This window comes from Camarhynchus parvulus, chromosome 28 (assembly GCF_901933205.1).
Source record: "Camarhynchus parvulus chromosome 28, STF_HiC, whole genome shotgun sequence".
In the NCBI taxonomy this organism is placed as follows: domain Eukaryota; kingdom Metazoa; phylum Chordata; class Aves; order Passeriformes; family Thraupidae; genus Camarhynchus; species Camarhynchus parvulus.
The window spans coordinates 1,531,641-1,557,958 of record NC_044598.1 but is presented as its reverse complement, the minus strand read 5'-3'; the positions used below and the strand labels follow the sequence as shown (position 1 = coordinate 1,557,958).

Here is a 26,318-nt window from a genome sequence, read left to right as displayed (position 1 = left end):
TTTTCTACAGAAAAAGTTATAAAGTTCTGGAATGTTCTGCCCGAGGAGGAGGTGCAGTGCCCATCCCTGGGTGTGTTTAACAAAGCCTGGATTGGCACTGGGTGCCAGGGCTCAGCTGAGCTGTTGGGGCTGGGTTGGATTTGATGACCTTTAGGGTCTCTTCCAACCTGGTCGTTCTGTGAATTCTGTGAATCCCAGGCTGCCATCCTCCATTGCAGCAGTGCTCATCTCCTTCAGCCCCTGCTGCTCACCAGCAGCAGCCTTCTCCTGGTAGTGCCAGCAGGTGAAGGAGGATCCTGGCCAGAGCTCCACCTGCATGCCCACCTGGTTACTCCTTGGCTGGTGGGTGCCAGGAGAGGGCGGGAGCACAGATCAGCAGCTGGGGCACCTGCTGTGCTGCCCATGATGGCTGAGGGAAGGGAAGCTGAGCCGTGGGAGGAGGATCTTTGTGGAATGGCCACACAACTCCCTGTCCTGTCCCACCCAGCAGTTTGCATCCCCTGTGTATCACCACACAGGCCCTGACCCTTGCAGAAATCCCAGCTGGAGGAATGTTCTCCTGGGCTGTATCAGGGTGCCAGTCACTGGAGCTGGGACTCATCCTGTTTGCCACGGAGAGAGGTGGATCCTTTCCATGCATGGGGATGTGCAGTGGCAGCCTGGAGGAGTCCTGGCGTCATCCCAGCTGCTGCTCCCAGGTGATAAGGAGCAGCCCCATCCCTGAAAACCAGCAGTTTAAACAGACCAGGAGCAAGGATTATGCTTCCCCTCCAGCAGGCAGGATAAGGTGGTTTTTCTCACCTTGGAAGTCAGAACTAGGAGCAGATTTTTGGTAGCCTCAGTCTCCTCCTGCCTCAGTGCTGCAGGCTCGTCCCTCCCTCCCTCCCAAAGGTCTGGATCCCAGGGCACTGCAGACAGGAGCTTGTGTGGATGTGCCAGATCCCCAAATCACCATCCTCATGTGAGAACAGCTTGGCACGTGCTGCCTCAGGCCAGCCAAGGGGAGAGGGGGGAGCTGGCACAGGGTTGGGGCTGTTGGACTTGTGCAGTGAAGGTGTACTAAACGAGTTCTTCATCTTCCTCACCATTTTCTGTGCGTGTTAACTCCTGTGCTGCTGCCATCCTTCACTGCTGTCCTTGCTCCTCTGGGCCTTGCAGGAAGGAGAGGGGCTCATCCTCCACGTGACATTCCCCCTGCCCACAGGGAACAGGCTGCATCCTGTGGTAACCCAGCTTTTCCGAGGCAGGTAAGGGCTTTGGTGGCTCAGCAGCAGGGGAATAGCCAGGTGGAAGCATTTCACTTCTAAAAAAACATCCTCAGTCTTTTTTTACCCTCCTCTGCCCAACCTTGCCAGTGCCATCTCCCTGAAGGGAGCCAAGAGCTGCTGACAGTGAGAGGAAGTCTCCATCTGAAGCCTATAATTATCCTGTCTGCCTTCCCAGAAAAGGCCAGTTGGGGAGCAGGCGTGCTCCTGTTCCCTGGGCCAGCCCTGCCCTCCCCTGCCTCCCCAATTACTGCCTAATGGACTTTTTATGATGATAAGACTGGGTTGGGGCGAAGTTATTGACGGGGAAATGGAATATAATTCACTCCCTGTTTGTTTGTTCTGTCAGAAAACCCTCATTTTAATTTTATTTGTGAGGCACTGAGAAACAGCCCTCAGAAAGAAAAAGTGCAAAATCTGTCAGTAAAACCCTGGATTTTGTGAGGTCCAGAGTGTCTGCAGGACCTGTCCAAGGGGTGTCCTCAATCCTGTGGAGTGCATCCACAGACACTCCTCCCCAGTCCTTCTCCCTCACCTGTCCTGAAGGAAAATGTGAATTCTGGAGCTTTCTCACTTGTCCTGAAGGAAAATGTGAATTCTGGAGCTTTCTCACTTGTCCTGAAGGAAAATGTGAATTCGGGATGGCTTTCTCACTTGTCCTGAAGGAAAATGTGAATTCTGGAGTTTTCTCACTTGTCCTGAAGGAAATGTGAATTCTGGAGCTTTCTCTTCACTTGTCCTGAAGGAAAATGTGAATTCTGGAGCTGTGTTCCTGTAGCCCTGTGTGCAGCTCCCCAGCGCTGCTGCTGTGGAGCACAGACCCATTCCAAACAGCCCATCCCTGCTCCCCACTCTCCATCTGTCTCAAATTTGGCTGCTCTCTCCTGTTTTCATCTGCTCTGTGGTTTGTCTCCTCCATCTAATCCTCACTTCCTTGCTCTGGCTCTGAGCACCTCCCTCCTCTCCAGCCTGCTCCACTTCTCCTCACTTGGAAGGGCCCACGAGGATCATCAAAGTCCAACTCCTGGCCCAGGAATCAGCCCCAGGAATCCCACTCTGTGCCATTTCCCTGCTGATGTCTCCTCATTCCCACTGGTTCTGCCATCCTTCCTGCCTTCTGCTCCCCATTCTATCTCCCTGTCCCCTGGGCTGACAGAGCTGCTCCTCTGGCTGTCCCCAGTTCAGGGCAGGGGTCCCCATGTACAGGCAGAGCGCAGCAGCAGCTCTGGGTAAAACTGATCCCTGGGAGCAGCAGGAGAGAAACCCTGGGAGAGGCAGAGAAACCCTCGGAGCATGGCTGGACCCCAACCTCACCTTCCTGGACAGGAATTCAAAGCACAGCTGCCCAGGGCTGGGCTTGTGGAGCACCTTGGGCTCGTTCTGCAGCTGGGAGCCCACCAGCAGCGGTGGAAAAGGGAGATGGAGTTCCACTAGAGCAGCAGGAAGCTCCAGCCCAGAAACCAAAGGGAAGAGGGAGGAGGAAGAGGAGGAGAAGGGGGGGTTTAATCCTCTGCACAGCAGTGGGAAGGACATCAAATTTGCTCCAGGTTGCTCTGGAAATTAGCAGGAGGTGAGAAATAACAGGGAGAGATGTCTCATTCCAGCTGACACGGCTTGGTTATTGGGAAATTCCGGAAGAATTTCAATTTTTATCTTCTTCCCCCAAGAAGCACCTCCTGGGGAAGGTCTCTGAGCTCTCTCTGGCGAGGTCTTTGTGGTTATTTTGTTTTTCTCTCTGCCTTCCAAGGCTGCAGCTGTGCTCGGTGCCGCCTGGGGTGCCGAGCGTGGAGCAGGTCTGTTCCCTGCTCCGAGCTGCGTGTGGTGTCTGGAGCAGGACAGACAGACAGGTGTGAGAGATGAGGGTTGTCACCTCCCTGCCTCGTGTGACAGCTGGGGGTGCAGCAAGGGCGAGCCCAAGGTCAGCTGGGCCTGCACCAGAGCCAGAATCCCAATTATGGGAACGCTCTGGAGCCCAGAACAGCTCGCTGGGTTGTGCAACTCAAAGCAAAATAACCTCAGCCATGAGTGGCTCCCTGGTCTCCTCTTTTACCTTTGCTCTCAGAGGTGGAGCTGCACGTCCGTGTCTGTGTGTGCGCACAAAGTGGTGAATTTCCTTCTGCTGGGTGCTTTTGGGCGAGGGTGGAAGCTGTCTGTGCCTCTCCTGCAGCAGGGACACGCTCCCAAGTGGGTTCTCCATGGGGATTTGGGGCTCAGAGCACGGGGCCGTTTGCTGGAGGTGGAACGGAAATGATGAGCACGAGGTGTGGGTCACCAGGACGGGTGTGTGGGCTTCCACAGAGCTGCCAGCAGGCCCCAAAATTGGGAACAAAACCCTCTAAAATGCGTGTTTTGTGGCTGCCTTTCCTTTGTCTCGGTGGATTGCTGCTGCTGTGGGCGAGGGCCCTTTCAGGCAGGCTCCTGCTGCTCTGTGCCGCGGCCAGCTGGAAACAAGAGGGTTGGCCTTTGTTGAGGGGCTCTCCTGGGGCTGGCAGGGGCTGGCAGGGGGTGTGCAGCGCACGGGGGAGGTTTGTCACCTGCAGCCAGCACCAGGCCCCCGCCGTGGGGCTGGAGGGGACAGGGCTGGAATGGGCTCAGGGGGATGCTGAGGCAGCTCTGCAGAGGGACAGTGTCACCCACCCTGGGGCCGGGGACATCCTCCAGCCTGTTGCTTGGCACCTTTGGGGCCGGGAGGAGACAGAGTGGAGGGGACACGTGCCCATCCCTGTGGGAGCAGCCCCAAAGCTGCTCAGGGGGAGCTCAGGAGGGAGCAGCAGCTCTGGGCTGCTGTGGGGAGAGCTGCTGCTGCGCTGTGGTGTGTCGGGGAGCCCCAGCTCCTGCCCAGGCTCTCTCCATATCCCCCCCATGGTGCTGCAGGAGCTCTGCCCAGGCGTGGGGAGGGCAGGGCAGGGACGTGGTGCCCGTCCATAACCGGCTCTTCCTCTTCTCCCCCTGCTGCCATCAGCTGTCAGCTCGGATATGTGAAGCTCATTTGTTCTCCTGCCTGCCTCCCACCCCTCAAAGCACCTCTGGGTTCCCCATGCCTCTCCCTGGCTGTGGATTTTGACGTTTCAGACAGGCATATGGCGGCCGGGCTGTCTCCCTCGCTGCTCGTCCATCACCGCCCATCCAGCGTGGCAGCCCCTCCTGAGGGGCTCTGGTGTGAAGGCTGAGCTGTCCCCTCCTTCTCCCCACTCCTACACGCCCCCAGCCTCCCTGCTGCAGAGCTCTCAGCCTGGTGTGTCATCCTCACACGGCGATGCTGGCTGCTTTTTACATGACTGTGTCCCAGTAACTTTTCCAGCCTTGGTGTCGCGTGGAAGGGGGAAGGAGGAGAGGGGAGAGGAGGCAGCAGCGTCTTTGTGCTTGCTGAGGAACTGCCCGGGTGTGCAGCCCTCCCCCGTGGGCTGGGGGAGGAGGAGGAGACCCCAACCCTTCTCACCTGAGCCCCAAAATCCTGTGGAGCTCAGGGCACAGGAACCAGGGGGGATCTCTCTGTTCCCCATGTGCCAGTGGAGCTCAGGGCATGGGAACCAGGGGGGATCTCTCTCTGTCCACAGGCACCAGGAGGGATCCCCCTCTCTCTGTCCCCACAGCCCGTGGCAGCTCTCCAGCGTGGTGCTCGTTGTTTTTCTGGAAGTGTGTGGGCAGGAGGGAGAGCTGGGCTGTGACTCGATGGCTTTGCACTGAGCTGTGGAGCAGGATCACAGGTACACAGCAGCCAGCCAGTCCTCCCAGCCTTCCCTCTGGAGACCCAGGCCCTGCAGGAAGCCTCTTGTAGTAGGAAAATTCTTTTAAGCTCCAGATTGTTCCGTTCCTATTTCGATACTGCACAGAGAGTGGGCTTTTCTACTTTGCAAGCAGAGAAAGGGGGAAAATTATCTCTGTGACTGCTGGACTGCTGGAACTCAGACTCAGCCTCTCCAAACCCGGCTTGTTCTCAGCTATCCGTGTGGGAAGGCTGGTGAAGTGATATAAAACCCCCTGGACTGTCAGTATGCTGTCTGGAAAATGTGTTTCTTTGGTTTTCAGTTATTTCTTCAAAGCCGTGGTCCTGCAGTCTTGGCAGACGAGGGCAAACGCCTCTGAGTGGGCTGATGGGGTTCAATGGCACCCTGTCCCTGCCTGGGGGGGCTCCCAGAGCCCTTTGCAGAGCTCCCACCTTGTGTTCCCCTTTGAGCTGGGCCTGGCCCGGCAGAGCTGAGGCTGCCCCACAGCACGGCGGGGCTGGCCCCAGCTTTGGATCTCCAACAGCACCTTGGGTCACCAGCGCCTTGGATCTCCAGCATCCTGGGTCACCAGCCCCTGGCTCCGGGGGTCCTTGGTGTTTTGGCCATCTCCAAGGGGCTGGGAAGTGCAACTCACTGTCTCTAAGTGTTGTTTTCAGCTCTACCAGCTTCTGGGGATGCTCATTAGATGGCTTTTGCAAGGGCAGTTTCCCCTGTACAAAACAATTTAAAAGTCCACTTTTCAGGAGTAAAAGAGGTTTTGCAACATTGAGATCTCTTTGTAGGATCAGGCATCCTAATCACAGCCCCTGGGTCGCCATCCCCTGGGTCACAGACACCTTGGATCACCAGCCCCATGCCTGGGGTGGCCCTGGCTCTCTCCTCCCCAGGGGCTGCTCAGTGCTCAGCGTGGGCTGCAGACAAACGCTGCAGTGACTGGGGCTGCAGGGCTGGAGAGCACGGGGAGGGAGGAATGAGATCTGCAGCTCAGAGGCTTGGGCAGTTTTCAAGCCAACAGTTTAGCTCTGGTTCTCACCCATTTTCCAAGTGAGCAGTAAAATCCAGTGGGTTGGGTGGGGGGGATTTCTGTTTGGCTCCTTGTGTGTAACGGCGAGTCCCCTGTAGGCAGCTGGGAGTTGCAGGAGCTCAGGAAAAGCCCCATGCACAGACAGCTCAGCCCACCCTGACCCCACAAAGGGGTGCTGAGCCATGGCTCCAAATTCAGTGGGTTTTGGAGCACCATCCCGTTCTCAGGACAGAAATAGAACCTTGTTTTTCCCCTCGTCTCAGCTCTCATCAGGCAGCCTGCACCCATTTAAATGTATACGTGACATTAAGGTTTATTAGGGGCTTTTATTTTAGGAAATGAACTTGCATCAATAAAGTGTTCTTAAAAGCCCTGGATGTTTTTAGCTGTACCTTCAGAATTGACTTCTGCCAACCCTTCAGCTATCGAGCGGAGGTGAGGGCAGGAAGGAAGTCAGGGGCAGAGTGAGCATTTATATCTTAGCCTGGAGCAAAGTTTGGGTTTTACCTTTCTCAGATGCAAGACAGATCCCCCAGTGCCAGTTCCTCCAGTGGGACCTGCCTGATAACCTTTAGCTGTAACATTGCAAAGAAGGCTCTGACCTCTAAATATAGATTTGGGTATTTATAAATGCACTGCTTTGTACACACGGCGTTCGGTGGGACGTAAACAGCTCCAGCAAATTGTATTTACCTCCAGCATGGAAACAAATGCTTGATTGCATCACATGAGCTTGCTCAGTGCCTTTTATTTATATACTGCTGGCCACGGCAGGCAGGGAAGGGGAGAAGGTTTCCTTTTGTCTTTTGACCCCTAAAGGACCCTGGAGATTTCTCCCCAGCTCCCCTTTGCCCCCACTGGGGAAAGCTGTTTGCATGTTATTTTATAGCCCCCCGAGTATGAACAGATACATACACACAGTTCAGAGTCACATGCTCTGCTTTTCTCAAGAAAACAGACGGCAACTTTATGATCTGAGTGATTTTATTTGAAGACAGCTGTTGGCCTTGTGATTTAAATATTTCAATAAATTCTAAACTAACTAGATGAGAGGAAAGCGTTCAAGGAAGACAGGTTAGAGCACGGAAGGAGGGTTCCCGGGGATGGGGGCAATGTGGGCTCTGCACAAACGCTGCTAGCCTTGGCTTCCTCTGGTGAGCACCTCAGAGAGCCCGTGCCAGGCTCTGCCATCCCTGCAGAGCTGCTCTGCGGGCAGGGGCGCGTTGATGGGAGCAGGGAGGGGCTGAGGGAGGGGTGCTCAGGGCTCAGGTGTTGTTCTTTGCCCTGCTGCTGGCTCAGGGGAGGTTGGAGGAGACCCTGGCTCTCTCCTGGAGCAGCAGGAATCCCATGGGAGCCTTTCCTGGGAGTCTCGTGCTGGGCAGGAGCAGGCTGGGCCCTGCTCCTGGCTCTGACAGCTGCCCTGGTGGTTCTGACCTGGTCACAGCTCTGTGTCCCATCAAATTGCCCCCTCTGAGGGGTCACTGTGTAAATGGACCTGGGAGGGCCACAGAAGGGCTTGCAGGTGAAAGCAGAGGTGCCACAACCAAAGGGATTTCACATCCTAAAGCCACTGGCAGCAGCCTCTTTGACACCATTGTCCTCAGGATCTCTGTGTGCCAAGCCCTGCCCCATCTATTTCAGGGTCCTTCTCCCACCTTCTCCCCTTCCCTGGCTGTGTTCCTGTAAATCTCCCCTGTTCTTGGTGTTTTGGCCATCTCCAAGGGGCTGGGAAGTGCAATTCACTGTTTCCAAGTGTTGTTTTCAGCTCTACCAGCTCCTGGGGATGCTCATTAGATGGCTTTTGCAAGGGCAATTTCCCCTGTACAAAACAATTTAAAAGTCCACTTTTCAGGAGTAAAAGAGGTTTTACAACAGTGAGATCTCTTTGTAGGATCAGGCCCTTAATCATTTTCTGCTGGAGCTACTTCCTATGTAGAGTGGAGGTAAAGGCTGCTCTGAAAAAGGCCAAGAGGTTTAATTTCAGCTGGGATCATTAAGAACAGCAGCAACAACACTATTATTAATTACAAACCGTGTTTGTTCGGGTTTGTCTTTGTGAGTGCCGCTGATGATGTTTCCTTTTTGTCCCCAAGGTCCCCCCGTGTTCATTAAAAAGCCTGTGGACCAAATTGGTGTGTCAGGAGGGGTGGCCTCCTTCGTGTGCCAAGCCACTGGAGACCCAAAGCCAAGGGTCACCTGGAACAAGAAAGGGAAGAAAGTGAACTCTCAGAGGTTTGAGGTAAGAGATGCCCTTGAAATCTGGTGTCTCTGGGAAGAGAGACTGACACAAAGCAGCCCCTGCTCCTCTTTGGCTACCCCGGACCTGATAATAAAGGGAAATTTGGAAGGGGAGGAGTTTTAACAGCAGGAGGAGAGAAATGCAAGCTCTTGGCCATGTCAACAGCTGGGTTTGTTCCAAAGCAAGAGAGAACTTGGCTCAATTATGTTATTGAAGATTTTTATTTTGTTTTGTTGGGTTTTTCCCCTTCCTGGGATATAATATAACTTCCTGCTTTCCTAAGAAACCCCAGCTAAGCTGGTGGTAAATGTACCTTTCATACCCATCTGTGGCTCAGCATTTTAATCCTGGGACAGTCTGGAGTAAACACTGCAGTTGCTGGCATCCAGACCCAAGCAATTGGCATTGTTTAGATAGAAATGAGAGCAGAGGAGCAAGGACTGGGAGGCCATCCTGTGGAATTTGCTGTGGGACTCAGCCCTGCCAGGCAGCTGTGTGCTCAGAGGAGCTTTGTGCTGGCAGATGGAGGAACGAGGCAGGGCTCCATTTTTATTTTGTTTTCCTTTGGTCTGTTTCATCCTCCTGCACCCCAGTTGTGCTGTGAACACCCCAGCCCATCACCAGGTTCTTTCAGAGCCTTTGAGATGCACCCTGGGGGTTTGGTAGGTCAGTGGTCCCTGGCAGGGTTTGCTGGGACACTGGTCCTGTGTGTGCCTGGTGTCTCTGGGAAGCAGCAGCCCAGGGCCCTGATGATGTGTGTGTGTCTCTGTCCCCAGACCATTGAGTTTGATGAGAGTGCAGGAGCTGTTCTGAGGATCCAGCCCCTGAGGACCCCCCGGGATGAGAACATTTACGAGTGTGTTGCTCAGAACCCCCACGGGGAGGTCACTGTCCACGCCAAGCTCACCGTGCTGCGAGGTAAGAACCTGCCCCAGCTGCCTGCGAGGGCTCTCAAAACCCATGGCTGAGGTACAAAATCCTCCTTGTTTGGAGGTTTGTTGGGTTGGGTTGCGTTTGTTGGGTTGGGTTTGTTGGGTTTGGTTTGGTTTGTTCTGACCCATCAGATCTGTTTGCTGTTCTTACCTCAGAGAGGCATAAAAGTGCTGTGTGGAAACAGAGCTAAGCCTCACTTCAGGGGGTTTGACTGATGATGTGCTGGGGTTCCTTCCACCCTGAATTATCCCATGACTCTTATGATCTCCCTCCCCTCCAAAAATGCCTTCCCCAGATTCAGGAGCAGCAGCAGGAGCTCCCCATTACACACACAGAAATGCAGCTCCAGGAAAACCCTCACTGAGGAATCCCTTAGTGGGCTGGGGTTAAGGTCATTATTATGGATCTGCATGGGCTTTCACACATTTGGTAGCAGTACAAACATTTTTCCTAGTGCAGGGTACCTATTGTGCCTTTCTGGGCTTCTCCCCTCTTCCCAGAGCTCCTTGGCTCTGTGCACTCTCCAAGGAAACAATTCCCTTCTCCATTTTGTTCTGGTTCTTTTTCCCACTTGTCCCCGTTGGAGAGGATGTTTACATGGATGCCTCCCTCGTGTCATCTGTTTGAAATATGCTCCCTGAACTGGATGTGGGGGAGGGAACAATATGCTGTTGCTCTGGATGCCTCTGGATGTTTGCTGTTATTGCCCTGGAGATCCCCAAAATCACTGTGGGAAGTGCTGGGCGAGGCTGGGGGCTAAAACTGACCCATCTGAGGGCTTGGAGCACCCACCAGAGATGTTCTCTGTTCCAAGCACAGGGCAGTGCAGGTGATCCTGGCAGGAATGGGGTGATGGATTGGAGCCTGAGAGCTCCCAAGGGGAATTTAGCTTGGCTGTGGATGAAGCCATGGGTGTTGGAGCAGCAGCAGCAGTAAAAGCCATTCTCTCTGCAGTGAACAAGACTAACAACAATCCCAGGAGCTGCAGGCAGGAGCCCTACAGGGCCAAGGGGTAGCTCTGCCTATGGGCCAGCCAGAAATTTCAGTGTTCCCTCCAGGAGCAGCTCAAATCCTTTTGGATATTTAAGTTTGAAGGCAGTGAGCACATCCTTCATAGTGCAGAGCAGAATTGGTGTGTGACTCCCCAAAGTGCAGCAGGGAATTCACACCAGACACGAGGGGCACAAGGCAAAGCCCCCAACCTCCCTTTTCAGCTGGGAACATCCCTGCCTGGGCTCTGTGCTGTCAGGATTTTGGCTGCCTGGGAGCGTGGGGGGCTGTGGTCCAGTCATGCCTGACAGATTTGTGTAGGTGCCTTAGATGTGTGTGCAGCTCCTGTGCCTGGCATGGCATTTAACCTTCTGTTGGAGGGAGGTGGTGGGATGGAGCTGTCAGGAGCTTGGAACGGTGCAGTGTGACAGGAGTGTGTCTAACTGTGGTTATCCCAGAGGGTGGGAGCCTTATTCTTCACACTTATTCCCATGGATTCCTTTGGAGCTGTGACAGCCTGGGAGAAGGGCCCCTGCAGTGACATTCAGAGCTTGTACCCCTTGAATTCAGCTACAAGCCTCCCTGGGCAGCCCCTGCCAAGGCCTGAGCACCCCTTCCATGGGGAAATTCCTGCTGGTGTCCAACCTGAGCCTGCCCTGAGCCATCTCTTGCTCCTGTCTCTGGCTGCCTGGGAGCAGAGCCCGATCCCACCTGGCCACAGCCTCCTGTCAGGGACTTGTGGAGGCTGAACCAGGGCTGAACTGAGCCCAGGGACCATCCTGAGGGGCCAGGGCTCTTTGTACGTGTCCTTGTGCAGCTCTTCCTTCTGGGATCAGCACCATCCACGTCAGGCAGAGACAGTGAGAGCTCAGGGCTGCCTCTGCCCACTGCTGACTAATGCCACCCTCTGCTGAGCCCACCAGAGCAGTCTGGCTGTGGCTGTGCTCCCACAGCTCCCTGCTCTGCTGGTCTGATGTCAGGGGCCTGGTTTGGGGTCTCCTGGAGCGCTGGGGGTGCCTGTTCATGGAACCTGAGGGAGCAGGGATCACCTGCAGGGTGGGCCAGTGCTGAAGAGCGTCAGAGAAGCAGGTTTGGTATTATATCCGCCCTTCTCTCTCAGCTGGAGTTGCTCCATCCTCCATCACTCCTCAGCTCTCACACAGCAGAGTTTGTCTCCTCTTTATCTGCGTTTTCAAGTGCTGGGGAAGTGAAAAGCACCGAGCCAAAGGCACTGATCTGCACAATGACAAAGTGAGCATGTTGGCATCTACTCCTCTCCTGTTCCTCCCCTCTCTGCACTCACCCACTCTCCTGTTTGTCTTTTCTCTCCCTGCTCAGCCTCCTCCTCTGTGTCTCAGCTCTCACTTGCAGAGCTGGTGCTGAGCAGGGAGAGGGGGCTGCTCCACAGCCTGGAGATGGATGGGAGCTGTCATTTGCAGAACCTGTTACCTTGGCACACTCTGGAGAGTGGAAACCTGAGCCCAGCTGCTGCAAACTGCTCGGGGGGCCCTGGGGCAGCTGTGCAGCCTGTGCTGCTGTGATCCCACACATACCTGGGGGTACCTGCCTGCATTTCCAGCACTGCAGCATTTCCTCACCACCAGTGCAGTCTCCTAACAGCAAATAACACAGAAAATATCTCCTCTTTACAGAAAAGAAAACAATACATCCTTCCCTACTGAAGGGATTGAGCACAAGCCCCTCTTGCTTGTGCCCATGATTACTCCTGGATCAGACCCTGGTAGAAACCCACATGCCTTCACTTGAGAACAGGAAACTGCAGGAGAGGAAGCCTTGGGGAGCCTCTGAGCAGCAGAGCTGTGATGGACACTGTTCAACTCACACACTCCCTTCCCACCAGCTCTGCTGGCTCGCTTGTCCTTCCTGCTCTGCTTCTCCAGGGATCCCAGTTTGGGAGGGCTCTGGAGACCGGCTGTGCTTCCCACAGCTGGCCAGACACAGTGCCTGCAAACCTGGCTCCTGCAGGGCTCAGAGAAAAGGAAAGAAAGTGGACTTGGGAAGCATTTTTCGGTTGTTTTTGACTCCAGCTGCTGTTGTTTTTTGTTGTAACTCAGGCAGGAAGGAGGGTTGTTGGCACAGGCACCCCAGCCCCCCAGCTGGTGGAGATTCTGTAAGCTGCCCACTGCCGAGAAGGATGTTTCTATTTCTATTTCTATTTCTATTTCTATTTCTATTTCTATTTCTATTTCTATTTCTATTTCTATTTCTATTTCTATTTCTACTTTATATTTATATTTTATATTTATATTTATATTTATATTTATATTTATATTTATATTTATATTTATATTTATATTTATATTTATATTTATATTTATATTTATATTTATATTTATACTTATATTTATCTGCATCTCTTGGGATAGATACAGACTGAGAGGCTGTGGACTCCCCATCCCTGGGGGTGTCCAGAGCCAGGCTGGACAGGGCCTGGAGCAGCTGGGACAGTGCAAGGTGTCTCTGCCATTGCAGGGTGGGATGAGATGGGCTCTAAGGTCCCCTCTGTCCCAAACCCCCCTGGGATTCCATCTGTGGCCACATTGATATCTCTCTCATCTCTGTCTGTGTTATGATGATTATTATTACTTCCTGTATGCAGATTGTCCTTCCCCTCGCTGTCTTTAGTAGCCTGAGGAGGCTGTGGAGGCTTTCCTGTGCTGTCAGAGCTCAGTGGGCTCAGGGGACAGGGACCCTGCTCGGCAGTGGAGGCACAGGCTGGGTTTCAAACAGGGACCAGGCTGGCTCAGCTCTTTGCTCTGTGGAAGCTGATGGAGTTGTGTGGGGGTTCCTCCTGTGAGCCATTGGCGAATGCAGCACAGAAAGCAGCGATGAGTCCAGATCAGTGTAAGGGAGCAGAGTTTGGTGCGCCCTGGGCCACCCCTCGCTGCATCCTGGGCAGTGCTGGCTGTTCCTGAGCTCCAGAGCGGGGGAGAAGGGGCTGTGGGGCACTCGGGGCTCTGGGACTCCCTCCTGGGCTCTCACTGGGGCTGCTATGGACAGACTTTCACAGCTTCTCCTGTTTCCCTCTTGGGTTCCTTTCCTGAAGTGTTCAGGCATTTCTTTAACAATTCCAGCCTGAAATCTCCCCACACATTCCCTCCTCCAAGAGCACATCTGGTGTGGGAATGTGTAAAGTTCTAGCAAGATCCCTGTGGTTTGTTGGACTTGGTTTTTTTAATTGTTGGCTTTAAATCACAAAAGGTAAACAAGAAGCAGCTCTGGATGCTCAGCAGAGAGTCCCATGGGAAAGGGAAGCTGCCCCCTCCAAAATGTTACCTTGCCATTTGGAAAATTCCTGGCAGTCTTTCTTCAAACTTGACTTGTTTTGCTTTTCTTGTAGTGACCTGAAAATTGGGTGACATTGACAGCAGATTAATTCTGTAGCTCCTGAATAACATCAAAGTAATTCTACCAGAGATGCCTGTAGAAGGAGGGTACCTGGGGACACGTTAGTGGAGGGAACACAGGCACTGCCTGCTCTGCTTTGGGGTGCAGCACACATATCTAAAGGTGCATTTATTGCCTGTGAGCCCACAAATTTTAATAACATTGTTAGGCTATTACTGCTTTCACAGTGGAACTTGCAGCTCCAAAGAAATGCAATCAACAGACAGAGCACATTACTGAGACTCCTCCCTGCATTAAAATTGTCTTTGGCTGGGCAGCAACAGAGAACTGCGACTCAGGCACAGACACATGGGTGGAAATAACTTGTTGATGTAATTTCACAAGGCACATAGTGCCAGGATACCTGGGGACAGGGCAGCTCTAGTGCTCATAAACATAATGAAAGGAACAGGGACAGGTTTGAGAGTGCTGGATCTGGATTTTGATCCTGATTGAAACTTGTGTCACTCGAGCTGCTCCATCCCTGTATTCCTGCTTCTTCCACCCTGAATGAGGACAGTTGACTGTAGAGACCAGCCAGCATCCATATCTCCAGAGGAGAGTGAAAAATTCCTCCTCCTCTCCCCTTCAGAGCATCTCATGGCTTTCTGCACCGACTGCATGGCACGTCTGCTCACGCTCACACCCTCCTCCTCTAAATTATTAAACAACTGTGTACACCCTGCGGGGAAAAGAGCACAGCAACACCCTCTTTATCTTCCTTAATCATCCTCATTTCCAGCACAGCTAATTAGCTACACCCAGAGTGACAGGGGGCCAGAGCAGCCCCGTCCCCTGGCTGGGGCTGGGGACCCTGGCTGTGTGTGCAGCCCGAGCTGGCTCCAGGCACAGAACGTGTCCCCAGGCGGGATTTATTGTAAATGACAGCTGAAGTGCTCCTCTCTCTTCCCCTGCCTCTCTGCATCCCTCCTCCCCTGTTCTTCCTCACCCTCCCTTGCTCAGTGAGGCATTGAGGTGTCTCACCAGCTCAGGGGGGCTGTGAGAGCTGGGTCTGAGTCAGGGATGAACAAAGGTGTGGGGCTGCTCCTCCCCATGGCATGACCAAGGTGTGGGGCTGCTCCTCCCCATGGCATGACCAAGGTGTGGGGCTGCTCCTCCCCATGGCATGACCAAGGTGTGGGGCTGCTCCTCCCCATGGCAGCTGCACCTCAGGAAAGCTCTGCCTGCAGGAGCCAGCACGGCTCCAGCAGCAGCAGCAGCAGCTGCCCAGATGTGCCCTTGAAGCATCTCCAGCTTGTGCCTGCTTCTTTTGTTCCTGCAGTTGCCTGAGCTGCTTTCAGGAGGGGATTTCACAACCAGAACCGTTCCTTGTTTATTCAGGGACAGCTCTGGGGGTGTTTGGGGATGGGTGGGGAGGGTGGCAGGGCACGTGTGTGCATGTCCTGGGGGATTGCAATGAGGCTGTAACTGCATTGTTACAGGGAACCCAGCTGGTAGGGATGGAGCAGTTCCACTTCCCTGGGAGGAAGGAAATGTGAGCCCTTGAATGGGAGCAGCCTGTGATGTTCAGAGATGCTTCCCCTGCTCATCTGATCCTCAAATCTGATCACGCCTCCAGTCGCAGTTGTTTTAATTAAACTCAGAGGAATTCTGCACATTGTGCTGCGAGATGAACGTTTTTGTTTAATTAGAAGCACTCGGTAATGATGGTTGTACGGGCCTCCCCCAGCGCACACACACACACACACACACACACACCCCACCAGGGCTGCTCCCCCTGTGCCCGAGCTGGCTCCTGGCACGAAGGGGCAGGGGCTGCAGGCAGGTGGAGCAGCATCACCGGGGAGCAGGAGGAGAGCAGGAGGAAAGCAGGAGGAAAGCAGGAGGAAAGCAGGGATCAATAGTGATGTCATCTGCAGCCAATGCGGCTCTGGCTCCTCACCCTCCCACGGCTGCCGGGGGAGAGCAGGGGAGGGAGGGCCATTAAAGCCTGCCTGAGAGCTGTGCACAGGCACAGCAACTCCCAGAGCCCCTCTGCCGGCCTGACAGCGCTCTGGGGGCTGGGGGCTGCAGGAACACTCGGTCTGGGGGGGTCCTGCAGGGCCCCAGCACAGCCCAGGAGCTCAGAGGGCTGGGTCAGTCCCTGGTTAGAGATGTGTGGGAACAGCCCCAGTTTATGATTCAAAATTCTGGTTTAGAGGTGCTTCAGATGCACCAAAACAGCTTTAAACTGGAAGAGTGATGGTTCAGATTAGATACAGGAAGGAATTCCTCCCTGGGACGGTGGGCAGGCCCTGGCACAGGGTGCCCACAGCAGCACCAGGATCCCTGGAATGTCCAAGGCCAGGCTGGACAGGGCTTGGAGCACCTGGCACAGGGGAAGGAGTCCCTGCCATGGCAGGGGTGGCACTGGGTGGGTTCTGAGGTCCCTTCCAGGCTAAACCACTCTGGGGTTCCATGAAAAGGCACCCACCGCTGGGTTTCTCCCTTGTCCTGCTGTCTCTGGGCTGTGCCATTTGTATTTGGCTCCATTCCTCCTGATCCATCATGTGCCAGCCCTAGGAAAGAAGCTCTGGGTGTGTTTGCAGTTGGCAGGATTGTTCCCAGCCAAGGCCAGCCCCATCTCAGTGCCACTGTGAGAGCTCCCATCGGTGTCACTGGGGGGCTGGTTGTGATGGATGTTCATTTTTTAGGAATCCCACCTTTTTTTAATTCCCTGCATTATTTCCCTTCAGTTCCCTCACCTGTTTTGGGATGGATTCCATGCCACAGACTCCCAGGGCTGTGATTCCCTGACACGGCTCATTGGAGATGACAGAGGATCCCTCCCAAACCTCACCCTGCTGCTGGCATCCTCCTGCCAAGCTGCCCTCCCCCAAACGTGTTCTGGGGGAAAAAATGCACTTTGGTGAGATGAAACACATCCCGGGAGTGAGGGGCTGGGTCGGGTATTGCTGGGGAAGCACTGGGGTTTCATAGGAGCTACCACAAATTAGTCAGCATTGCTGGGATTGCCCTCCTCACCCTCATTAGTGAAGGCAAGAGCAGCACTGAGAGGAGCAGGAAGCTCAGCTGAAGCTCAGTTGAGCCTCTCTGCTGGGCGCTGGTGCCACTGTTCTTGGAGGGCAGCAGCACTCAGAATTAATAATCCAAAAATCACACCCTGGCTGACAGCACTTGGCATGCTGCTGTTGTGTGTGTCCCCTCTGGTCGCTGCAGCTGAAGGAGGAGATTTTCCTCTCCTTTCTCTGCCAGTCCCACTGTCTTTGACAGCCTTTTCCACGTGGGTTCTTCCAGTATTTCTCTTGTGCTGGGGGGTTTGGAGGAGAAGGCTCCTGTTACCTGTGGCTGCTCCGAGCTGTGGGCAGTGCAGGGATCAGAGCTCAGGGGTTGTGGGCAGTGCAGGGATCAGAGCTCAGAGCTGTGGGCAGTGCAGGGATGCCCACACAGCCTCAGCTCTGCCCAGCCAGTGCCAGCCCTGCCCTGGCAGAGCTTCCTGGCAGCACCTGCAGAAACTCTGGCACGGTGACTCGAGCACAAATCCTGTGAGGAGCAGGAGAGGGAGCTGGGAGGGCTCAGCCTGGAGGAAAGGGACCCCAGGAAGGACCTTCTCACTCCCTGCAGCTCCCTCACAAGAGGTGTGGGGTTCTCTGTGTTCCCAGGTAACGAGTGATAGCACAAGGGGAAATGGCCTCAAGTTGCTCCAAATTGTTCAGGTTGGGTATCAGGAAACATTTATTCACTGAGAAAGGGAATAAACATAGAACATAGATATGAATAAACATAGAACAGGCTGCCTGGTGGAGTCACCATCCTTGGATGTGTTCAAAAAATGAGTTGACGTGGCACTTGAGGACATGGTAGACCTGGGGATCTGGGAGGCCTTTCCCAACCTTAATGGCTCTCTAATTCTATTCTGCTATTCCCCAAAGGGTTTTAAAAGGTTTCACTTAAATGTAGAATCCCGTGGGACACTGAAATAACCCCCCAAAATGCACAAGCTGGTAAATCTCACCGTGCCACGCGTTTGCCGTCCTGGAGCACTCGGTGTTTGAGCTTTCAGTGCACGGGGCAGTGCCGCTTTCCTTGGGCTGTTCCACTGCACCCTGGCCCCTGTTGAAGCCCTTCCCTTTGCTCTCCATCCCCCAGAGGACCAGCTGCCCCCTGGCTTCCCCAACATCGACATGGGGCCGCAGCTGAAGGTGGTGGAGCGCACGCGGACGGCCACGATGCTGTGTGCAGCCAGCGGCAACCCCGACCCCGAGATCACCTGGTTCAAGGACTTCCTGCCCGTGGACCCCAGCGCCAGCAACGGCAGGATAAAGCAGCTGAGATCAGGTAAGGGTCACCCTGCACGAGGTGAGAGCTGATACAGACCTGAGGGGACTTGTGGTGGTGTTCACGGGGGTCTTAGGATGAGGGAAGAGACAAGAATGTTGTTTTATTATTTGCTTGATTTATCATTTTATGATACATATTATGTTAAAACTATATTACAGAATAGAAGAGAGGATTTCATCAGAAGGCTAGCTAAGAATAGAAAAAGAATGATAACAAAGGCTTGTGGCTGACCGAGACAGTCCAGACAGCTGGACTGTGATTGGCCATTAATTAGCAACAACCACATGAGACCAATCACAGATGCACCTGTTGCATCCCACAGCAGCAGATGACCATTGTTTGCATTTTGTTCCTGAGGCCTCTCAGCTTCTCAGGAGAAAAAATCCTAAGGAAAGGATTTTTCAGAAAATATCATGGCTTCAGAGGGTCCTGAAGCAGAAGGGAGGGCTGAGAGATGCAGGCCCCACTGCTGTGGATTGGGCAGTTTGAGTTTTTTGGTTTTTACACCAAGAGGGGTTGGAGTTTCCACTTTGAGCCCTCCTGGTCTTCTCTGCTGCCCAGCTGGCGTGAGGGGAATGACAGCAGGGCTGCCCATCCACATGTGCTCCCTGGATCACAATACTCAGTGGAAGCTGGGGCCTGCCTGGGCGGGGGGTTTGCTCCTCAGAGCAAGAACTGCCAGAGGAGCACAGAACCACCCTGGCAGACACGGCTTTTTAGGCCACACACACCTGGTGTAGGGGCTCAGGCAGCCTCTGGCTGTCCAGCACGATGGTGTGAGCAGAGCCCCTCAGAGCTGGTGGTGAAGAACAGCTCCTGCAGGATGTCCCCAGCGTCGCCTGGAGAGCTCTTGGGAATGTTCTGGAGTGACCCCTCGGTGCCTCTGCCCGTGGAGTCCATCTCCAGCAACAGATGTACCCCAGCTCTGTGGCTCTTGTCAGTTTTCCATCTTTCCCCATCTGCTTGTCCATCTGTCTCTCTTGTTTGTTTTCTGTTTGCTGTTTTGTGTGTGTGGCAACGTGACATCTCTTAATATTCACGTTTCAGGAGCTGTTTTTGTACTTGTTAAATCTGCCAGTTCTCTGTGTGAGAGTGTGTGCAAGCAGGGCATAGGTGGACTTATTTTTGAGTACTACTGATAAAACTCTTCCATTGATCGCTGCAAAAATGAAACAAGTTTTGCAAGTTCTACCTTTTGACAAAAACTAACCCAAGAAATAATCCTTTTCACAAACTGCTGGGGCTGACTGCTTTGACCCAGCCTAGAGGAAAGGTGTCCCTGGTTCATTTTTAAGGATTCTTTGGCAAAAAAAAGGCATTGTTGTAGGCAGAGGGAAGGCTTTGGTGAGGCAGCTGGAGTTGGTTTGTTCATGTTAGACCTTTCACAGTTTCTTCAGTAAAGTGATAACCACCTGCTCCTGCCCAGGTCTCTGCTGGCCCTGGAGAAATCAGTTCTGATTCCTGCTGGATCTGCCCAGCAAGGCATGGAAACACCTGGCTTTTCTCTTGCCCTGTCTGGCAAAGATTCTACGCAAAGTTCTATGAGCCACTGGTTGAAAAGGTTCAGCATAGCTCCAGTTTAATGTAGCTTTTACACACCTGCATAAATGCCTCCTTGTTCAGTGAAGCAAAGTCACAAGCAGATCCTTAAACTGCTTTGTTGAATTAGAATGGCTTGTTGAATCCCACGAACGCAGATGAGATTGACCTCCCTGTTTTATCATAACAGCTGAGGCAAATGCAAATAAAAAAAATCACTCAGCATAAATAATGAGAGGTAAACTAGAATTATATTATGCTCTGTGACCATGATCTGAAGTGTGAGTAATGCACAGGCAGATTATTTTTAATACATTCATCATCTTGCTAGAATGCCTTTACTCTTTAGCTGGGTTTGATCTGGTGTTTTCCTTGAAGCCACCTGAGTGCTGCCTTTTTATTCCAGTGAATTTATTAACCTCAGAGTGAACCCTTGACCCCTCTGATAAATAGAAGATACCTGCTGAGATTTAATCTCATTTACAGCTGCTTTAAATTAGTAAACTGGTAAAGCCCTGAAGCATCCCTGTAGTCTCCAGGGCACAAACCTGTTGCCTGTATGTCAGGGAGTGCAGATCCTTGGGCAGCCAGGGCTTCCCAGCTCTCCAATTCCATCTGCTTTCATGGCCTTCCAAACCTTGTGTGTTCTGCAGAGAAAGGCCTGCAGAAGTGCAGAGTATCGACTTTAGGGCCGTTCATGTGCACTTTGTCAGCACTTGTGTCTGTGTGAGGGAGTCAGGGCAGATTTGAGGCTGGGATTAGAGGGAGGCGAGGCTGCTTGAGCTGCGAAGGTCAGATCTTCATTTTAATACATTCATCTTTCCAGAAAACAAACTCTGGCACCAGAAGGGAGGCACCAGCACACATCAGGGCACTGGGGGTGCTCCAGGACACTGCTGATGGCACCAGGGTCTGTCCCCCACCAGTGGGACTCTGGCCAAGGGCCTTGGGGTGGCACCCAGGGCAGGCTGTCTGGCAGAGCTCTGTGAGCAGGGAGCAGCAGCTCTGCAGATAAATCACAACTGCTAACACACCTCCTGCTAGCAGGTTTAGGAGGATCCAGGGAGAGGTTCTCCCTGTGAGGGCGGGCAGGCCCTGGCACAGGGTGCCCAGAGCAGCTGTGGATCTCTGGAATGTCCAAGGGCAGGTTGGACACTGGGGCTGGGAGCAGCCTGGGACACTGGGGGGTGTCCCTGCCATGGCAGGGGATGGAATTGGATGGGTTTAAGGTTCCTTCCAACCCAAACCAGGCTGGGACACTGGGGCTGGGAGCAGCCTGGGACACTGGGAGGTGTCCCTGCCATGGCAGGGCTGGCACTGGATGGGCTTTAATCCAATCCAACCCAAACCAGGCTGGGATTTAGTGACTGTTCCCTCTGAGGAATGAGCTGTGTGTGGCTGGGACAGGACAGACAGACACCCAGATTCCCCCTGGCCATGAAGCCACCAGGATAACAGCCGTGCTGCTGGAGGACAGGGGGTGTGAAGAGCTGGGTTTTTATCAATTATGAGTTAGTGGCAGATACACAAATGAGCTCATTAAAAGGAACAAGTGAAATGTCAGACAAGGAGATTGTGGGATGGGGTTTGGTTCTCATTGGTGTTAAATCTGAATGTTTGGCTGGCAATACAGACAGACCTCTGAGGCCATGGTCATTACAGTGCCGCCATCCCTGGAACCCCTGTGGGATGTGGATCTTCGCTCTAATCAGGGCAGGGGTGACACATCATTAACCACAGGGGCTTTTCTCTAGTGGATGTTTCTGCTTCCCCTTTCCATCGCCAGATAAAATTGCCAAGCAGTGGGAAATCTTTTCATGCCTGGGGGCTTGGGCTGAGCGCAAGGCTCAGTTGTCAGCCAGAGGAGAATGGGAAGAAGCTCTGGCTGGGCTCCTGCTTCTCTTAGACATCATGGACATCTCAGCCTTAGAGATCCAGCTTGGACAAGAGTCTAAGTGGCCTTGGAAAATGGATATTTCTGCTTATCTTGGGATGTTTAAAGCAGAAGGCAAAGGCAATGTCCTCTGCTCAGCTGCCATCTAGGGGGGACACGGGAGGCAGCCTTCAGCACCTTCCTCAGAACTCAAACACTAAAACCTTTTGTGTCTTGTGTGTGTCTTCTGTTTGCTAAATAACTGGCTATAACAAGCTTTTCTTTTCTTTTTTTTCACTTTTTATTTAACATTCAGAGACTTTTGGTAAGTTTGTTCAATTAAAAAAAATTTTAAATCAAACCAAAAACCCCAAACCTGCTAATGTGCAGATCTGTAACCCTTGCCCTTTAAACTAATTCCTTTGTAACAGCTTCTTGAGAGGCATGCTCTGCATTTCTTCTACTAACTCTTTCAGTAGGGATGTTCTGCCCTCTAAATTAATTTCTGCAGGGGTATTGCAGGCTACAAAAAAAAAAAAGAATAGCAATAATAATTCTAATTAATTTATCTGTATAAGGAGATAACAGCTAAATATGAGCCTCCTAACATTGGATAGATTTTTTTTTTGGTATCTTAGCAACAGTTGTCCTGGAATTCCCCAATTACACAATAGCTTGTACCCTGGAACTGTGATAATTGTGTTCACACCTGCAGGAGGTCCTGGAGTTTCACATCTAACGGGGTTATTGGCATTCTGAGGAGGGAGAATAGGGGGTGCAGTGTGACCGTGTTCACAGGGGTCCCAGGTTGAGGGAAGAGACGAGGATCTGACTCCGTGTTTCAGAAGGCTTGATTTATTATTTTATGATATATATTATATTAAAACTATACTAAAAGAATAGAAGAAAGTATTTCCTCAGAAGGCTGGCTAAGAATAGAATAAGAAGGAATGATAACAAAGGCTTGTGGCTCGGGCTCTCTGTCCGAGTCAGCTGGCCTGTGATCGGCCATTAATTAGAAACAACCACATGAGACCAATCACAGATGCACCTGTTGCATTCCACAGCAGCAGACAACCATTGGTTACATTTTGTTCCTGAGGCCTCTCAGCTTCTCAGGAGGAAAAATCCTAAGGAAAGGATTTTTCATAAGAGATGTCTGTGACGGTGCAGCATTTCCAAAGTGAAGCTGTAAATGACAGGCCAGAGGGGAAGGGTTGAGGAAGGGAAGAGCCCCCTGGGCAGCCCCAGCAGGCAGGACCTGCCCCAGCGCTCGTGTCCCTGCCAAGTCCCCTTTGCTCCCCTTGGTGCCCGGGATGTGGGGCTGCAGCTGCAGAGCTGCAGGGACCCTGCTTGTGTGGAGCAGAGCGATGCTGCAGCCCTGGGGAGAGCAGCCCAGCACACACATGTTCCCACACGTGGCTGACAGAAGGTGGGGATGTGTTTTTCTGCCATTGCCATGGCAATGGTGCCTGTCCTCCTCTCCTCTCCTGTTCCCCAGGCTCAGGGAAGCCGTGGGCAGCTCAGCATGTGGGAGAGCAGGGGAGGGGTGGTGGGAGAGCAGACCCCAGCCTCAGTGACAGAGGGGGACACCTGCACAGGGAGTTCTGCCTGGCACCATCTTGGGCCTTTGGAATCCAGAGCCTTTTGCCTCGGCTGCTAAACCCTGGGCTGGCCATCTGGGCTCATGCAGCCTCAAAATTTGCCCTAGATAGGCAGATCTGGAGATCCAGGGAGGCTGTGCAAGGCAGTGTGAAAAGCCTGCAGGGAGCATCTCAAAACCAGCTTTTCACTCCAAAAGTCAGCGTCCAGTGGGAGCTCTTCCCCTGTAGTTGTCCTGCAAAGCCCTCACTGTGCCCCAGAGCCTGGCAGCCTCGTGCAGGTGCTGCTGCCCTGTACAGGACACCAGGGAAGCCAGGTATGGACTGCCTCCCCTGCACCCCCACAGCAAACCCTCCAGGGCCCCTCAGAGTCCCTCAGAATAATTAATCCAGTGCACATCCTCTTCCAGCACCCTCCCGCTGCCCCTGTGTTGAACGTGGAGCTGGTTAGATGTGAAACTCCAGCAGTGAAAATCTCCCATCTGTGTCTGCACCCCGCCCAAAGTGCTGCTCGAGCCCATTTCACTCCAGTTCTGGTGTGGGGCTCATCCCAGAGCTGTCCTGCCCCTCCCCAAGTGCCAGGTTAGAGCTGGGGAGCCCTGCCTGCCCTCCCAGAGCCTGTCCCCAGGCCAGGCTGTCCCCAGAGCTCTGCCAGCCCCTTCCCAGGGGCTCAGGGAGTGACAGCCTGCGGTGACACAAGGGGAAATGCTGATCTTGTGCCTGGGCTTGCACAGCTCTAACTCCCAGCATGTTTCTGCTGTCAATTAGAGTGAATTTTTGCAGGAAACTGCCAGGCTTAGCCAAGGCCAGAGAAGCTTTTGAGCCATGGGTGATGTTGGGATCTCTTCCCCTTCTCTACCCTCTCCCCATTAGCCTTGTTCCATACTGGTGCCACAGATGGCAGATTTTCACTCCAATTTCGAGACAGAAGGATGTATCAGAGGCTGTTTTTATTTCCACTGAATTGATCTATAACCTTTTTCTGCTTTCTCTCTCTCTCTTGCTTTTTGAACCTTCCTGCCACCTCCTGGGTGGGGGTCTGCCCAAGGCCATGCTCCCCCACCTCTTCCAAGCGCTGTCTCTCCAACCTTTGTCCTGAGAGCTAACAACCTGCTTCATTAACCTTAGCTAGTTCCTAACCCTAACTAGATGCTAACTTTTCTCTAGCTAATAACCTAACCTCATAACTAGAAGCTAACTAGAGTCTAATCCCTAACACTATAATGCCTCTGTTCCCTTAGCTCCTTTGAAAAATAAAGGTGAACTCTACTTAGTATCTGTATATTTTTACCTTCTATCCTGAGAATGGAGGATTGAACTGCAGCAGAAGGATGAGCAGGGCTGAAGGATAAGGAGGGAAGGGGTTTTTGGTGATTAAGGCAGAAGATTGGCACGGGGGAGGCTTTGACTCCTGTTCTTGCCTCTGCCAGTCTTCCCTCCGTGACCTTGGGCAAGTTGCTTCACCTCTACCTCAGTTTTCCCCGTGTGTAAATCAGGATCACAAGTCTGCTGTTCCTCCCCAGGGGAGAGGAGAGGTGAGAGGCTGGTGTTTGTCACTGAAGGGGCTCCACAGCCCTGGCTGGGAGTGCTGCAGGGCGGCAGCAGTGTCACCACTGCAGAGGAGCTCGTGCATCCCTCCCTGGCGAGAGGCAGAGCTTGGCCCTGCGGGATCTGCCCTGTTCTCAGGATGGGGGTAAAAACCCACCAACTAAACCCCCTTCTCTGATAAGTTCTGAATGCCGCTGTGAGCAAAAGGACCTGCCGTGTTTTCAAAGGAAGATGGTTTGGTTGCCAGCCCAGGAGGTCAGGGGGGGACAGGGGTTTTACCCTGACTGTCACTCCCTCCCACCTGGGAGCCCTGCCCGGGGCTGGGCACTGACAGACAGCAGGAGGGGCTGGAATGAAATAACCCGGGGAGAGGCAGCCAGCAGGCAAGTGCAGCAGGGCTCTTCTCTGCACACAGCCCCTCCTCACTGGCAGCAGGATGGCTCCAGAGCCACTGCAGGAGGTTCCAGGTAGCCCTGTGACCTCTGGAGTGCCCAGAGCTGCCTCAGTCGCTGGGCAGAGCCCTCAGGGATGGCCAGAGGCCCTGAGAGGACATGCACTGAGCTCACACATCTGGGCCAAGAGCCAAAGTTTGGAGCTAGCCAAGGTGGGACCAAACCTGCGGCGTAATGTGGTGCAAGGCGCCCACGTGTCCCTGTCCCTGCCGCAGCCCTGGTGTCCCCAGGGGTGGGGAAGGTAAATGTCTTCAGTGAGTAGCAGACAGGGATGTTAGCTGAGCCTGAGGGGTTTCTTTACATTCCTACACCAAAATGGAGCCAGTCTCAAGCCTTTTGAAGCCAAGAGCCACGGGAGGCTCTGCAAACAGCCAGCTGGATTGGGCTGCTGGAAAGGACGCCCCACTAAAGTATCCCAAGCCCTCTTCAGTGTCCTGTAATTTGAGTCAGACCAAGAAGTTTCCTACTGGGAACTGTCTTCCTTGCCTCAGGTCCTTTTCCCACGGGCAGTGCAGGTGTTTGGGGTTTTGCAGTCATTTCACTCATTTTCTTTGTTTTCTTTGCAGAAGGTACACCGATCCGAGGTAAGACACCCCCAGCTCACTCACTCACCCACTCTCCAAACACTTCTCTCCACACAGATCCCGTTTCATTGCCCTCTGCTCAATACAGATCCGTGTTGTTGTTACGTTTCCTTGTCCTGCTTCACCTCTGGATATTTCTTTTTTATACCTGTCTTTATTTTATCTATGGTTATAATGTCCTTTTTTGTTTGCTGGGTGCACAGTAATACTGATACTGTTATTCTAATAACGTCTCCGGCTGCGCTGCCTCCGATTTATGGCAGAGTTTTAAGAGCTAATCTCTCCAGGACTATGAAGGACTGAAGTTTATCTCGAGCATTAAATGCTCTCAGAGCTTGGTAAATACTTAGGACTTTCTCTTGGTTGGTGCAAAGTGCTCCTGAGCTGCTGATGGTGATGGGAGTTTTCCAGTCCTTTGCTCAGGCAGATCTTCAGCACTTACCATCTCAGCCTACTCATTTGTTTGGCTCCAGAGCCTCTTTCCACTTCCTCCCCACTCTCTTACCCTTAGGTTTCTCTGGGAAAGATCCATGGTAAGTAGCTTCTGCACTGTCTCTTTAATGGAGTCAAAAATTGACCCCCAGCTGAAAGGCAGGAGGAATTGGGTGTGCACCCCTTGGAAGACCCTGCTTTGGTTTTATCTCCACTGGCGCATTTAGAATTCCGTAATTCTCTGCTGGTAAAAGCAAGAGGAGGTGCTGTAGGTGAGATTTACGTTTTCACACATCATGTCTGTTGGCTCCTGACAAGTGCTGAACACTCCTCACTCTCTCTGCAGCCTCATTTCTGCCATTGCCTTGACCAGCAGGGGTGAGGAGTGGGCAGGGAGGGC

General features: G+C 53.1%; 1 protein-coding gene across 1 annotated transcript in view; it reads left to right on the top strand.

The window, feature by feature from the left end:
• The window catches only part of PTPRS (protein tyrosine phosphatase receptor type S), a 93,582-nt gene that overhangs the window by 9,538 nt on the left and 57,726 nt on the right, over positions 1-26,318 (top strand). Inside the window, 3 exon segments of the mRNA XM_030966548.1 lie at positions 8,111-8,256; positions 9,033-9,174; positions 17,698-17,886. Coding sequence (XP_030822408.1) covers positions 8,111-8,256; positions 9,033-9,174; positions 17,698-17,886 — 477 coding nt within the window.